Here is a 14,817-nt window from a genome sequence, read left to right as displayed (position 1 = left end):
AAAATTTACAACTTATCCTTTGACAGGAGGAGTAAACATCTCTAATATGACCCAGGCTGTGATCTTCCTCGGTAAACAAAAGAAAACCTTCCTCAGCCTCTGTGATCTCTGAGAATCCAAAGCAAAACAATAAACAAACCGCTTTTTTGTTTTTATATATTTTGAATGTGAGCCTAAAGCCCTTGAAAAATGAATCGTAAGTATTCAAATTCAGCATGCAACACTGCAGTGCATTTATTGTAAGATTAGTGGTTTTGACAGTGACTACATTCGGTATTCTGTGTGGGATTAAGGTGAGAGCCATGAAACGAACAGCGCTTACATAATTAGATTGATAATAGATAGCTACAATAGGGGAGTGATTTGGAAGAGCTCATAACATATTCTTATTCTTTCTGCTGTGGCACTTCATATTAGGCTTGGAAAGTTATTTAGTATGCAATGGATCAATCACCATCCTCAAAAGTCATTTAAATTAACTTCTTGGGCAGATATCTATCCTGCAAAGTGGCCGACAGAGGCAAGGGACTATCAGAAAATTAAAAAAGCATAACACTTTTCAGTGTGAAATTGAAATGGAACAAAACTGTGCAAAGCATAAACATGCCAAGATGTTCACTGACAGACTGTCTTTCTTTTATATGTGGATCTTTTTTCTTTTCACAAATCTAAACAATGAGGAGCGACGCTTTTTTTTCTTGCATTCACGGCTCATCATCCTCTCTCTCACAACACACTCGGCCTTTTTTATTGACAACTGGACTAGGATTTTGTGTCCTAGCATGCCACTAATATGGTAGCCATCAAAAGCATGACAGCTAAATTCATTTTTCAGTCGAGACACTGTCCAACTTATTAAAACTTAATAAGAACTGAGGGTAAAACCCCTGCACTAAGTCTCTCTCAGTCTCTCCTTTTAAATTAAGAGGAATCCAAAGTGAATGTTTGATTCTCACTAAATAAAAATAAGCCAATCTGTGTGCAGTGCATGTCTAATTGCAGATGAAGCATCAAATTAAAATGTCAGGGACCGGTTGGAGAAGCAGAGGCTGCCGAGCCTTAGTGTTTAAATTTATGTTTGAGATTATGCCATTTTCAAGGAAGGTGTAATTTGTGCAGCAGTATTACCAGCGCAACACCATGTTATTAGTTTCGACAATTCTCAGTCATGTTAATGTCGGGAAGGAAGGAAGACTGCGTGCCACCTAGTGGGATGTGAATAACCCATATATCTCGCCACCAATTAGTATTAGGCTGTACTGTAAAGTGACAGGAAACTAATTCATAAATACTGTAGCAACATGAAAGAGGAGGGAAGCCATCCGCAGAAGAAAAATAAACTGTCAGTTCCATACAGATTGGGGAACATCAATGGAGCCTTTCCAATTACTTCAAGGTTAACTGTGAACCAATAACTTCAGGGAACCGAAGAAACAAAACATTGTTAGCTAATTATAAGCAAGTCATTTAGACTGATTGATGCAACATATTATTCTGTCCTCTCCCTCTTGCACTCTCCCTCTCTCTCTCTCTCCTAATTTTCTCTCCCATGTAGCGGAGAATAGTATAAAAGCCGTGTTTCCTTTGGCAGCAGTCTCCATGACGGCCCACACTGACACAATGAATGAGACACTCTCCCTGCTCAGCAGTATACCACAATCAACTGGTGAACAACTGGCACAGATTTATCATCATCAGCACAGGACCAAAGCTCGATGTGTGAGCAGAATCAGTCTGCAGATACAGAACTGTAGGCAGGTCAACCACACAGTTTCTGAGGTGGCAAAGATGCAGTCAAGCCCTTGTGTGCATTTCCGTATTCAGAAAAAAACCTATTTGACTGTGCCTGTGGTTGGTTAGGTAAAACATTCTGTTTGCATAGATGCTACATAACAAAGATGCTTAAAAGAAGGTCCTTTATGAGAATGCTATGATCATTGTTTTCTTGAAAACGGATAATAACAGCTCATCCAGAATACAAGCTGAATTGGGATTTAAATGCATATTTTATATTGCGATCACTGTGAATATTCTCTGTAATGGTCTTTAGCGTGCTCCACTTTTTTCCCCTTAATCCATGAATAATAATTACAGTTGAAGCAAAAAGAAAGAAAATGGAATATATATTTATTTCTATATTGCGTGTAATTTTGATTTTCCTTTTTTTGGGGGTTCTGTTTGAGATAAAGATAAAAGAGCAGAATATGGATTGCATGGTACTGGATTACTCTTAGGTGTGCTCAAGCTTAAAATGAGCACTCAGTGATCTGATTGCAGAAGCCCCTCAAAATGTACTCATCCTTTGTTTGTTCATCAGACTTGAATGCAACACGTTCGTAGCCTCCAGATGATGCCACATTGGACCGACAGATTTAAATCAGTGGAAGCTCTTAACAGAATTATGTAAACAGCACTGAAAAATCTCGAGCTATACAATGGAAAAAGATGAAATAGTAGTGGGAAAGTAAAAGTACTGACACATTAATGCCACGCTGCGTGATGTTACTACTGAACACAGGCTCCGTGTGAGACTAGAACTCCATTAAAAGCGGATGTTTTGTAAAAGCATAGCGAGAGCTCATGGATTACACTGCCCTGCTTTTGAAGAGAAACATTTTCTACTTTGAGTGAACCAGTCACAATACAATACATGAAAATACCTATTTTTTTATTTGATTATTAATATATTTTTTGAGACTTCATTTTAACAAGATTGCAGTACATAAATCTGCGCCCCATAAGTGTAAATGATGTTTGGGCAAACTGTAATTTCTTGAGGTTCCATAGCATGATGATTCCCCCTAGTGGTATAAGAACCAAAATAGAACAGACAGATACTGGCACTGTTATTTAGTGCTGCCATAAGCTACATAGAGTGCAGTTAATTATTCAGGTTGTAATAGTTTTATAGATAAAAAGCAAGGGTCTGTGTAAGATAACTTCATCTATATGGACTCAATTTCACCCCAGTTTGGTTGAAACTGACAGAATTAAAACATATAATAAATCTTAACTAACCTAACTAACCTATGCCTGTTTACATTTATTTTCTTTAAATTTAAAGAAATTAGCTCAAGCATTCCTGTTTGTTCTTTGTGGTTCATGCTGTAAACATTAACCTCCTAAGACCTGGCGTCCACATATGTGGACATCACATTTTGGGTTATTTAGACCAAAATACTCAATTTTGCTCTACAAGGGCCTGATATCCACTTACGAGGACATTATACTGCTACTGTCCTATCAAAAATTTAAATGAATTTCCTCATATGTGGCTCTTATTTTTCTTTAAAACAAAAATAAGGTAAAAAAAAAATCTGGTAATTCTTTGTTTTTACATTCATCGGGCCCCAATATGCCCAAATATCAAAGAGAAATTAAAAATGCACGCCATCGAAGAGTTCAGGTCTTAGGAGGTTAATACATTTCAGATTCAACTAGAGTAATAATATAAAATCAATAATGACTGATGAAGGAGCCAAGATGAATTGATGACCTCTATATTGTATTATATAGCAACATTCGCCTTTAAAATGTGCTCCTCATGTAAAATTTCTGACACATATCATACATGATGGTACCAACTTCCTAATCTGTGACAAATACAGCAAATATTTCTATTTGTAAACCCACAGAGTATCATTTTGGTCATTTTTAGTAAACTTTGGGGAATATAATGACTTTCAGTGCACAGTTTCTCTGAACTTATGATGCTGTTTGCCAAATTAATCAATACATAAAAAACTGCACCAATTTCTTCTAACAAATTGGGGATTTTAGCAAAAAGGATGAACACATTATATAGTGAATACTATGTGCTTATCCTTTGTCCTGCAAGTATAATTTGTTTTGTTTATGATCTGTAAGTAACTGATGCTAACTTGAAAATAAAGAGAGCGATCCAGGCTACAGCATCTTGCAGTAGCTTGCTGTGTTGGTAATAATTCTAATAAACTTGAACACAAGAGAGAGGAAGACAACCTACAATGAGTTGAAACATTCACTTTTTATTTATTCCTGCTTAAAATAAATTATTATAGATTTCAAATTTTTCTTTGGTTTTCATATGTACCTGTTTTCAGTGATATCAACTTTCATAGCAGGAATTTTAATAGGCAGATAATTCTTTTCTGTTTCTCATTTTTGCCATATTTTCTTTAAATAAACTATATTGGGCAACAGCATAATAAAACTGGAAATTCTGTTTTTTGGTGTGACACCCCAATATTCTCAGTGGCCCTATGAAAAAACCCCAGAGGCGCTACTGGCTGTGTGACGTAAAGAAGAAAAAAATTATAAAAGGTGTACTAATAAGTCGTTGTACCAGCATGTGGGGCTGTAACAGTTTCACTGCACCTTGGCATTGCCTTGACTGACAGCGCTCTATGCAGTCCTGTGAAAAACAAAGTATGTTCTTACTGTTTCCATAGAAATTAAGAGAGTGAGTGACAACCAGGGTCTGCTAATCAAATGCACTTGGCTGATTAAAGATCAGAAAATGAGTCTAACTGCAAAAGCAGAGCATGGTCCAGAGCAACAAGCGTGCATTAACAAAATACCACAATCTTGCAATCAGAGAAATTGCAAACAATCCAGGAGTTACATCTTAGACTATACAGGCCATTTTAAATATTGAAGTTCATGACAGTATAATTAGAAAAAGACTGAAAAAGCATGGCTTGGGAAGGACTGCCTGAAGAAATCTTCTCTCTGAAACATCATGGGAGCACAACTTAGGTTTGCAACGTTGCAAAGTAGAGGTATCTGGCCGCAATACATAGCGCCACATTTGGTAAAAGCAAAACATATCACATCAATATAAACACCTCATATCTATCAAGCATGGTGGCAGAGATGTGATGATGTAGGTTCGATTTGTAGCCACACCATGACTGTGCACACCTCTGTATAGCAAAGTATTCTAGAGTTATGAGTGAGTCTATCTGTCCTAAAGCTTGGCCCAAACTGTTGCATACAACAGGATAAGGATCTCAAGCAGAAACAGAAAAATCTACAACACAACGGCTGAAAAAGCAAGGAATCAAGGTGTTTCAGTCAAAGTCCAGACCTCAACCTGATCGAAATGCAGTGGCAGAAGTTTAAGAGAGTTGTGCATAAATGAATGCCCACAAACCTCAATGAACTGAAGCAACGTTGTAAAGAAGAGGGGGTCACAATTCCTCCACGGTGATGTGAGAGACTGATAAAGTCACAGAAAAACAATTACTTCAAGTTATTGCTGCTAAAGGTGATTCACCAAGCTAGTGAATCATGGGTATACTCAGTTTTTCACAGGACTGCATAGAGTCCTGAGAAAATTTTCTTTTTCACATGACTGTATGTGGCCTTAGGCAATATATTCTTTATAAAAAATAAAAGGATACACAAACATGCACTGAATTGGATTTTTATGTTCTTATTTTAGCTGTTTTTAAATTCATAAAATTGCCTTTTCTTTTCATTACATTGTAAATAGACACAAGAACAATTTATGATTTATAACTAACAATTTATAATTAAAGGTTTGAATTAATAGTTAAAGGCTGTTCATTTAAAACAAAAGAACAACAAAAACAACCCAAAAGACCTTTTTTGAGAGGTATCTGGACTTATCGTTTAAAATAGACCCTGGATCTGAGCGATCCAGGGTCCCTGAGCAGTTATGGACTTGTATTATATTATATGTGTTTTTGGTGTTGCTGTCCCTTGTTCTCCCTGCTTGCAGGTATGTGTGTGTGGGTGTGTGTGTCTGGGAGCACCTGTTTACAGGCGCCTTCAGGCCTGGTAGGTGTGGCCCTGCCAGGTGGTTGACCACTCCTGAAGACCATCACACAGCTGATCAAGCCCCGTTGGAGGAGCTATTAATAGTATGGTGGAGCTCTCTCCGACACTGGATCATTGCGTGGCTTCACGTTAGTCTCTTGACCAGTTACTAAGTTTAGTCTGCTGCATGGTGGTGTGTCTGACGGCGGCCTCTCTGTTATTTCCCCAGGAGAAGCATGGAGACGAGAGGGCAGTGAGCATGGGGTGCTCAGACACTGAGAAGCGGAGACAGGGATACTAGACTGGGAAGAGGACATGTCACCGGAGTTGGGAACGCACTGGGGATCTATTGTTATGTTTTCCATTTTCACTGTAAATAAACGCACTGTTTGCATTCAGAGCTCCACGCCTGGGTCCTCCTTCCTCACATCCCCACGGTTGGCCAGCGTCAACCGTGGCAATAGTGTTTATAGGAATTGAAAAGTAACAAATATTCTGAGTCCTAAAAATATTCAAAAGCACTATTTCATAAGGTAAAGACACATATATAAAACAATACAGTCTAGAACTGAAAGAACACCTTGTATTAATTAAGGCTGAGTGCAGGAATGGCAGCAGTGCAACTGAAGGCAGCACACTGTGATCCCTTGTTACAGTCTGAGTGTCTGGCATTGGGTACTGAATATTACAGGTTGTGATCCAGGCAAGAGACCTAATCCAGAGCGAGTTTTTTTTTTTTACTTCACTTTTCAAGACTCATTTTTATGCAATGTGTGATCAAACAGAGCAGGAAAGGGGGAGTTGGCTAGCTGAGAATTCTAGGTTAAGGTAATTGTTCCACATTTTTGATAAATATACTGCATTTCATTTTCTTTTTGCAGGTTGCATAAAAGGTTAGATATGCCATACTCGTATCTGTCCATTCAATAATAACCGGAAGCCAGTAGCCAATCAGCTTAGCCTCGCTCCAAGATGAGAAATTGGGAAACGGCAATCCTGGCTCTGCCCTATTTTAAGAACATACCTTCGGCAGCAATAACATAAACGAGAATAAAACAATCTGCAGTCATCTATGTGAAGAAGTATTTATTGTCCCGGTATCCCACAAATACAGTTATCAGAGAATTTATCAAGTATCGGCTAATGACTTGCCCCTGGGGGTCTGAGGTGTAACCAGCAGCTACAGGAAATAAGGGATAACCTGATATTCAGGTCACCACTCCCTGTTCCCAATCGCTATTTGCTGTCCAACGATAGATGCTGAATAAAAAAAGCTATTAAGAAGCTAAACTGTCAGAAATTGATGGCTGATGGTTTCTAGATTTCATTTTAGACCATGGATTTCTCTTTCTCTCTGCACAGACAGTTATTCTGTATGCAAACTCAAAAAAATGACTGTTCTGTATTACTCGGACTACAAAATGACGACAGATGGAAACCAGAAAATGTCTGGTATGAAAAATCTTGTCCCTTGCATGCAGAGCCTGCATATTCACATGCAGATATCTGTTTATAGAGATTACAATTACAGTGACCTTTAGCAGTCTGGTTGCCTTGCAACCAAAGAGAAAAGGCTAACTGTTTCTCCCAATTTCAGCTCCTTGTGCTAAGCTAAGAATTGCCAGATGAAGGCCACATGTCAGCATGCATTGGTCAAGCAATAAATCTGTTCTGTTGCCTTGTTAAGCTAAGCTAAGCTAATGAGCTTCTGGATCCCACCGACTGATATAAGTGATATTGATCTTCTTATCTTATCTTCTTCAGCTCTCAGCAAGAAAACAAATCAGTTTTTTTCTTCCCAAAGTGACACACCGTCCTTTAAGATTGTTCATAATCTCAGTGTGGCCTGGATAGTGAGTCATAAAATCAAGGTTTCTGCTAGTCGGTGATTAAATTGAATCCATAATCTCAATAATCATAATAACAGTTTTTCATTCACTGTCACAATTACAGGCATTTACTTTACACAGGAGTAAAAAGCCATAGTTTGACATAGGCTTACATGTAAATGATGCAGATGACATCTTAATAGTAAATGAACATAAACAAAAGTTTTGCTTCTAGAAAAAACTGTCAAGTGGAAAACAAATGGTGTTATTTTTTTTTCACACCAGCTTCACAATTCAAAGCATCCAAAAGTCAATACCCACACTTGGCAGTTCAGACAAAGATGAAGATGAGGTGTGAGACGTACAAAACATTGCATTCTGGGATCGGCCTGAAGCACAAAATGACAGTGATTCAAAAAAGCTCCATCTGTACATGCTGGGTACACTGGGGAATTGTGTCTCAAAGTTGAAATGCTAAGAGACCATAACAGCATAATCACAGTCACATAGTTAGCTATTTGTCAAAAATAAACCACAGGTGCTGAGGCTAGAAATGACGTGTGCAGATCTGACTCATTTGTCCGTAGACTACTGATGAGCTGAAAACCAGGTCTAAAACGCTCACTTTCTACTACTATGAGGAGATTTCAAATGCACTGCGAGAGTTGCTGCAGGACATTAATGGGAAATCCATTTGAAAATAAATGAACATGGTGCCTGCTAACAATGGCTTTTTCTGACAGACACGCAATTTATAACAAACTGTGTTTATAAATGTACCTTGTGGCATAAATTGTCAGGTCAGTGCACAACTTATTTGACCTACAAGGAGCATACAAAGCAATGACGAAGGGAACCATACTGTATTGATTGATAAATGCATTTTCTTTCTGTGTACAATTGGATATCTGTCAGACCAGTACACATCACTGGGGGCACAAATATGACCTTCTTTTTAATCGTTTGCCTTTTGTTTTGCATGGCCTTGAATAACTTAGCAATATTCGAACTGGAGTGACTTTGCAGAATACAAGCATTCAATAAAAAAAGGTGGCCATGACAGATTAAATATGGAATAAGGTTTGAACATTGTCCTTTATTCATGAGGCACATTGAGGTGATGTGTGAGAACTCTGTTAGTGCTTTAGGTGTTATGTAAAAGGCATCTAATCCACTCCATTCCAGCTTTTATCACAGCTATCAAAAACTAAAAAAGCAGGTATTTATGCTTATGCAAATGAGCACTGCCCTTAGCCCCCGCTTCCTGCAGATGAACAGAAAACAGGAAAAAAAAAAAGATTCCACTGAGAGCTCTTTTTTTCTACAGCTTTTTTTCCACAACTCTTTATTTCCTCTTAAGTAATGTCCCTTAAATGGCTGTTATGTAACTTGCCACAGCTTCAACTCTTGTCTCATTTGCCTCCATAAATCAAATGCTTATTTAAATCGACCTTTAAAATAACGAGGACAGAATATTGTGACAAATTTGGACATGAGCAGATGAAAATCAGCAGGTATTGAATACTGTTTAAAATGCTCATTTCCATGAGTAGTAAGTACAGTAACGCAGCTCAGAAGAAATTTTGGAAAAATGTTTATGAAAAGCAGTATTAAAATTGGCCCGTACTTTTGAAGTTGTTGATGAAAACTCAAGCACTTCCCCATGGACACGGTCTCTTGATTGAGAGATGTATTTAATTGATCTTTTTCCTGCATAATTTAGGTATAGGCTTTCTGGATTCCTGTAGCTGTCCTGGATTTGTACTTGTACTCACCAATGATGGGTCTTTCTGAGGAGACAAACAGTACAAGCATTACAGCTTTGAGATTGAAAATCATGTCAAGGTTGGCTAATTGTAGGCCAGGTTTCTGTATATCTGGCTTTTAAAAATCATCAGTGTTTCATCAATAAACTATTTGGGACCTGAGGCACTTCGCACTGTCACTAAATATTTCTGGTTGAAGTGAGCTGAAAAATAGCAACCAGTGTGGCAAATGTAAGAGTAGCTTGGCAAGAACATGGTTTATCAGTGTCAGAGGACAAGTTGCATGAGAAAACTGTATATTACTTGTATATTTATGTGCTATTTTCTGAATGAATGTACATGAATTTATATTCACGGGCTAAGGATTTGTCCCTCACAGCAATGACAGGCAGGAATTTGTCAAGCACCATAATACCTGTTGTTCTGTGTTGTGTACAGTGATGTGAATTATTTCAAAGCGCAAAAGCAGGTGTGACAGCACCCAGCATGAATTTGTAGGAATAATGGTTCGTACTTTATTTTCCACTTGAGTACCAGTTCTACTCTCTCATTTGCATGCAAGAAACTCCACGGAGCAACCTAGGAGTCTTCAAAGCCAGTCTCTCAGGTAATGCAGCAGCATCAGGTTTTACATCTGATCATATCTGACTGGAGTTTTGATCATGTTGATTCAAACTGCGGGAACAGTTCTATGTGTTTACCAATTCAGGCAGTGGTTTCTGATGGCAAGGGGATACCACTTCATCTTGAAAATCTAAATTTTGTTCAATTAAAATAGATTAATTGGCAATATTTTATTATGTTTGCCGTGTCACCACATTTGGAGAAGAAAATCTTGTAATGAATGAGCCTTTTTGGTATTTCAATCACACCTTTATTGGAAAAAGAATGAGCAGCGTGCAGAGTGCATTAAACTGAATTTCAAAGATGTAAAATAAAATTTTGCAGTTGTGAAAAAATGTCTTCTATCATAAATATGTCCATGTTTTAATGACCCACATGGACAACAAAAAATATTTACACTTTCTATGTACACTTGGAATAACCTTTTTTTTTAAAAGACAGTTGCAACTTCCGAACCTGTAGCCACAGTCACAATATTTGGGCTCTGCCTGACTGCACCACGAGCCTCGTGTTGTTGCTGAGGGTAGTAGGAAGGAAGGGTTCTGGTCCTGGAGAAGGTCTGCATGCTGCTCCGGGACTTGGGCTGACTTGTGCCATAACAAGAGTCCTTCCAAGACTCAGGGCAGCCATGAGGACTGTTGAAGACAGGCGCTGGGGAAAAGCCTATTGTGTATGCAGTGTTTCTAGGGGCTCGGAAGCTCTGTGGCTGTATTGCACAGTAGGTGCCTTGGCAATCCTCTGATAAGCCGTTAGCTGCACCTGAAATAGAAGCAATATGAATTTAATAAAATAATAATGGTGAGCATTTATAGATTAAGATTTTACATACATTTTAAAATAATTGATCATTTATATATTTCTGGTGAAGGTTTGCTTTATCTGAACTTAAACACATACAGGAAAACTCACTCTTTAGCCTCGGCTGGAAGGTTCTGAAGTTCTTTCTGACTCCATCGCCACTGATATCAGAGTCACTGTCGTTGAAGTCACTGTCCCCTTTACCACTGTCCTTCACGCTCAGCTGATCAGTGTTGCTCATCCCACTGCAAATGCAATCAACAAATACAGTATGAGGCACAACTGCATCACATTAGCTTGATTATTGATGACTTTTTTTTCTCTGCATACACAGCACGGGACTTTGTTGCCCATCTAACCTCATTTTGCATAGATGCCACAAGCAACTTGTATGTTTTGTGTCTGTGACTGTGTGCGCGCGTGTGTGTGTGAAGTACTGTTTTTTTTAAGAAACTCTTTTTAGTTTGATTTCACTGTTTGTAAAGCATCAAATCTGAGAAAAGACATTCATTTAGTTGTCTTACCTCACTTGCAAGCAGTATTTGTCACCTTGCCACACAGATGTTGGTTGGAAATGCTTGGAGGGCAGGAACATCTAAGAGAACAAAGTGACAAGAGAGAGCTTAGTTTCCATTTCTGGCACACAGATCAAAGCAGTACTAGGAAACATCCTATAAAAATATGAGGGAAAATAAAACAGAAAAACAAGACTAAATGTAGTTTACTCACCTTCGTCTCAGAGTCCCTGCTCCTCTCCTCATACAGGCAGGAATCATCGAGAGACAAAGAGGTCCTCTCGTGGAAGAAGCCTCCTTGACCTGTGTAAATGTTTGGTTCTGTTGAACTAAGCATGGGCAGGGGCCTGCCATCAAACAGGCCCTGACACACTTCTCTCTTGGCGCCACGGCTTCTCCCCCCACGTCTGAGTTTACATGTCACAGCTACAACCACTATTGCAATCAGCAACAATGCACAACCCCCACCGAGCATAATGATGATAATTAGTGAGCCATCAACGCCGGCGCTTTCTTCATCACTTGACCGCAGCACAATGACAACTTGGTCTTCGGAGGGCTCTGTGTCTGAGACGACAAACCTAATAGTGGCACTGCTAGAGAGCGGGGACCTGGCATTGTCACTCACTGCGATTTTCATTTCCAGCACGTCCCCAATTTCAGCTGTCAGCCATTGTTTTAAACCAATCTCTCCAGTGTCTTTGTTCATTGTAAAAAGCTTCAGATCACCTTGCACAATTTGGTATGAGAGTTCTCCATTCACTCCATCATCCTCGTCTTCAGCTGTTACACGAAGGGCAAGATAGCTAGGAGGTGCATTAAAGGGCAAAGGAATCTCAGCAGAGTCATTCACAAGGACAGGGAAGGTGAAATATGGATAGTTGTCATTTTGATCCACAACTCTGACCCTGATTGTTGATGTGCTTGACAGAGCAGGGGAACCTTTGTCTTCTGCTTGGATGACCAGCTCAATCTCCTGAAGCGTCTCATAATCAAAGGACCTTAAAGTATACAAAGACCCTGAGAGGGAATCCACAGAAACATAAGTGGACACTAAAGAGCCGCCTGGTACCTCTGAATCGAGGAGTTTGTATGAGACTTTGGCATTTTTTCCCATATCAGGATCTCGAGCAACAACAGTGGTCACATATGAGCCTGGGATGTTATTTTCCAGGACTGAAACTTCATAAAGTGGCTTACTGAATAGAGGGAAATTGTCATTCTCATCTGTTACACGGATAGTGTACTGTCTGATAGTTTTGAAAGGTGGGCTTCCCAGGTCTTCTGCAACCACAGTCAGGTTATACTCTGGTATCTTCTCTCTGTCTAAAGTGGTGGTGGTAACGATCATGAACGTGTCTCCATATGCCTGCTGGAGGGTGAAATGCACATGCTCGAGCAGACTAACGCGCACGTACCCATTGGAGCCAGAGTCTCTATCCGAGGTGCTGATCAGAGCCACGAAGCTCTCTGCCGCTGCAGCTTCCGTGATGTAGGCGACTCCATCACTGCTGGAGGTCATGGGTTTGATGCTGATTTCTGGTGCGTTGTCGTTCACGTCCACGATATCTATCAAAACCTTGCAGGTGGAGGGGACAGAGTTCGCGCCTAAATCAGACGCTTTGATGCTCAGCTCATATGATCTCCTCTTCTCAAAATCGACAAGCGCCTTCAGGGTCACGTCACCGGAGTGGGGGTCGAGGTGGAAAAGGCGCGCAGCTTCTAACGACAGCCCGTCGGAGAACGCGTACATCACTTCGCCATTTATGCCGTCATCGGGATCAAACGCGTGCACTCTGAGAACACGGTGGCCTACCGGAGAGTCTTCATTCAGCTCAACTTTCAGAGAGCTGTGCTCAAAAGTCGGGCTGTTGTCGTTAAAGTCCAACACTTTGATATTCACAGTCATTGACCCGGACTTTGCAGGCATTCCCCCATCATATGCGGTGACTTCAATAGTGTAGGAGTCCTCCACCTCCCTGTCGAGCTGCCTCACCAGCACCAGTTCAGCAAACTTCACCCCATCCTCCCGATCGCGTACTTCAACAGAGAAATGACTGGAGGAGGAAGTGTTGTAGCTTTGGATGTAGTTGTCTCCCACGTCCTGGTCGAGCGCGATTTGCAGAGGGAATCTAGAGTCCAGTGGCACATTTTCTACAATCTCCAGAGTTGTCTCGTTGAGAGGAAAATTGGGAGAGTGGTCGTTGATGTCTTTCACCTCGATCTCCACGTGAATGAGTTGAAACTTCTCCCTGGAGAAGGCCACGATGTCGAAGGTGATGAAGCAACGGGGAGTCCTGGGGCAGAGCTGCTCTCGATCAATTATTTCTGCGACACTCAGAAGTCCGTCGTTCTCTCTCATGTGAATCACAGAAAAGTTATTCTCTTGCATAAAGCGGAATGAAGTGTCAGGGTCATCAGCTGGATCAATCTTTAAATCTTGAGACAAATTACCTATTTCTGTCCCGGGTGCGTCTTCTTCATAGGTGAAATACCTTGTAGTTGTACACTGAGCAGTATTTAAAAATAAAACAAGCGCCACGCACAGCCCAGCTGCTGCAATCTTGCAAACTGTCATATTGAAGGGCTACTGAATGCTGCACAAAAAAAGTCATAAATCATGCAAGCAATCCGCCACTTGTGCTATGTCAGGTCGAATCACAACGGTGTTCAACTCTGACTTTGCTGCGGGACTATAACCTCCGGTATATGCAAATAGGCTGCCCAGTCGACCAATGGCCTTCCAGTCCTGCACCAAACGGAACACGTTTGCCACTTCTGTTCACTGTTTGGGGTGCAAATGGTTCACTGAATAAACCAATTGTGGGGCTTTGTGCAGGCTGATAAAGTTGTTTTCTAAATAAATCTACATAGGGCCATTAATTAACTAACTAAATTACTTGGAGGACTGCATATAATAGGACTTCATGCCACAAGAGGAAGTTTAAAATTAACAACTTAGAATAAATGACTGGGCGAGTTTGTTGCCTCTCTAAAGGACATTATGCAGAAGCTAGGATGTAAAGACATTAAAGCGCAATGGACATATGCCAGTGAAATTATACATTGGTGGTAATTACTGAGAAACAGAAAAAAGTTAACAGGGGCGCATGACATAAGAAAATATTATGAGCATGATTGGCAGTCTGAGTGCAGTTTTTGCTTTGCGGGGAGTGATGCTTTTAAAATGTGAGGAATAAAGGTAGTGATGGAAGAAATGTAAGATGTTTGAAGTAGAAAAGCCACAATGCAAAAAAAAAAAAAAAAAAAAACTCATTACACAAGGAGGAGCAAATGCATAAAGTAAAAAATAAAAATGTTGCAGAATGATTGCCTGCATGTGTTTTCTTATAAACATTTTATTACAGCAATATTACTGTGGATGTTTTAACAGTGAGGAGCATCTTAATGTTGTGGAGGTGGTACTATTTTGAACACGTTTATACCTACTGGCTCTTTAATAATGCATTAGTACATACATATGCCCAAGATTATCATATGAGTATAGCTGTCAATTAAATG

The 14,817-nt window shown here is 39.8% G+C and overlaps 1 protein-coding gene across 2 annotated transcripts; it reads right to left on the bottom strand.

The window, feature by feature from the left end:
* Positions 1-10,270: 10,270 nt before the first annotated feature.
* On the bottom strand, positions 10,271-13,941 carry pcdh8.1 (protocadherin 8, tandem duplication 1). Of its 2 annotated transcripts, none has more exons than XM_086266911.1 (4): positions 11,510-13,941; positions 11,305-11,375; positions 10,880-11,025; positions 10,271-10,741 (listed from the first exon to the last, which is right to left on the bottom strand). In XM_086266911.1, the coding sequence occupies exons 1-4, from the start codon at positions 13,871-13,873 to the stop codon at positions 10,413-10,415; spliced, it is 2,910 nt and encodes a 969-aa protein (XP_086123037.1). In that variant the 5' UTR covers positions 13,874-13,941; the 3' UTR covers positions 10,271-10,412. The 2 variants fall into 2 exon arrangements, with proteins under 2 accessions (XP_086123037.1, XP_086123039.1); XM_086266913.1 differs by having other exon boundaries at positions 10,892-11,025.
* Between the last annotated feature and the right edge of the window lie 876 nt (positions 13,942-14,817).

This window comes from Aulonocara sp. 'chitande type north' Nkhata Bay, linkage group LG16 (assembly GCF_057382095.1).
Source record: "Aulonocara sp. 'chitande type north' Nkhata Bay isolate Kocher_YH1m ecotype deep benthic linkage group LG16, A_spYH_male_GT1.1, whole genome shotgun sequence".
NCBI classification, from domain to species: Eukaryota; Metazoa; Chordata; class Actinopteri; order Cichliformes; family Cichlidae; genus Aulonocara; species Aulonocara sp. 'chitande type north' Nkhata Bay.
Note: the sequence above shows the minus strand (reverse complement) of the source record. Positions and strands in the feature narration are given on the sequence as shown.

What these genes read in the sequence shown, in the direction of transcription:
- pcdh8.1 (XM_086266911.1), bottom strand. Translation starts at nt 13,873, where the DNA reads ATGACAGTTTGCAAGATTGCAGCAGCTGGGCTGTGCGTGGCGCTTGTT. An exon ending in AAATACTGCTTGCAAGTGAG is followed by an intron (nt 11,026 to 11,304) that starts GTAAGACAACTA and finishes TTGCATTTGCAG; the next exon opens with TGGGATGAGCAACACTGATC. An exon ending in GCTAAAGAGTGAGTTTTCCT is followed by an intron (nt 10,742 to 10,879) that starts GTATGTGTTTAA and finishes CTTCTATTTCAG; the next exon opens with GTGCAGCTAACGGCTTATCA.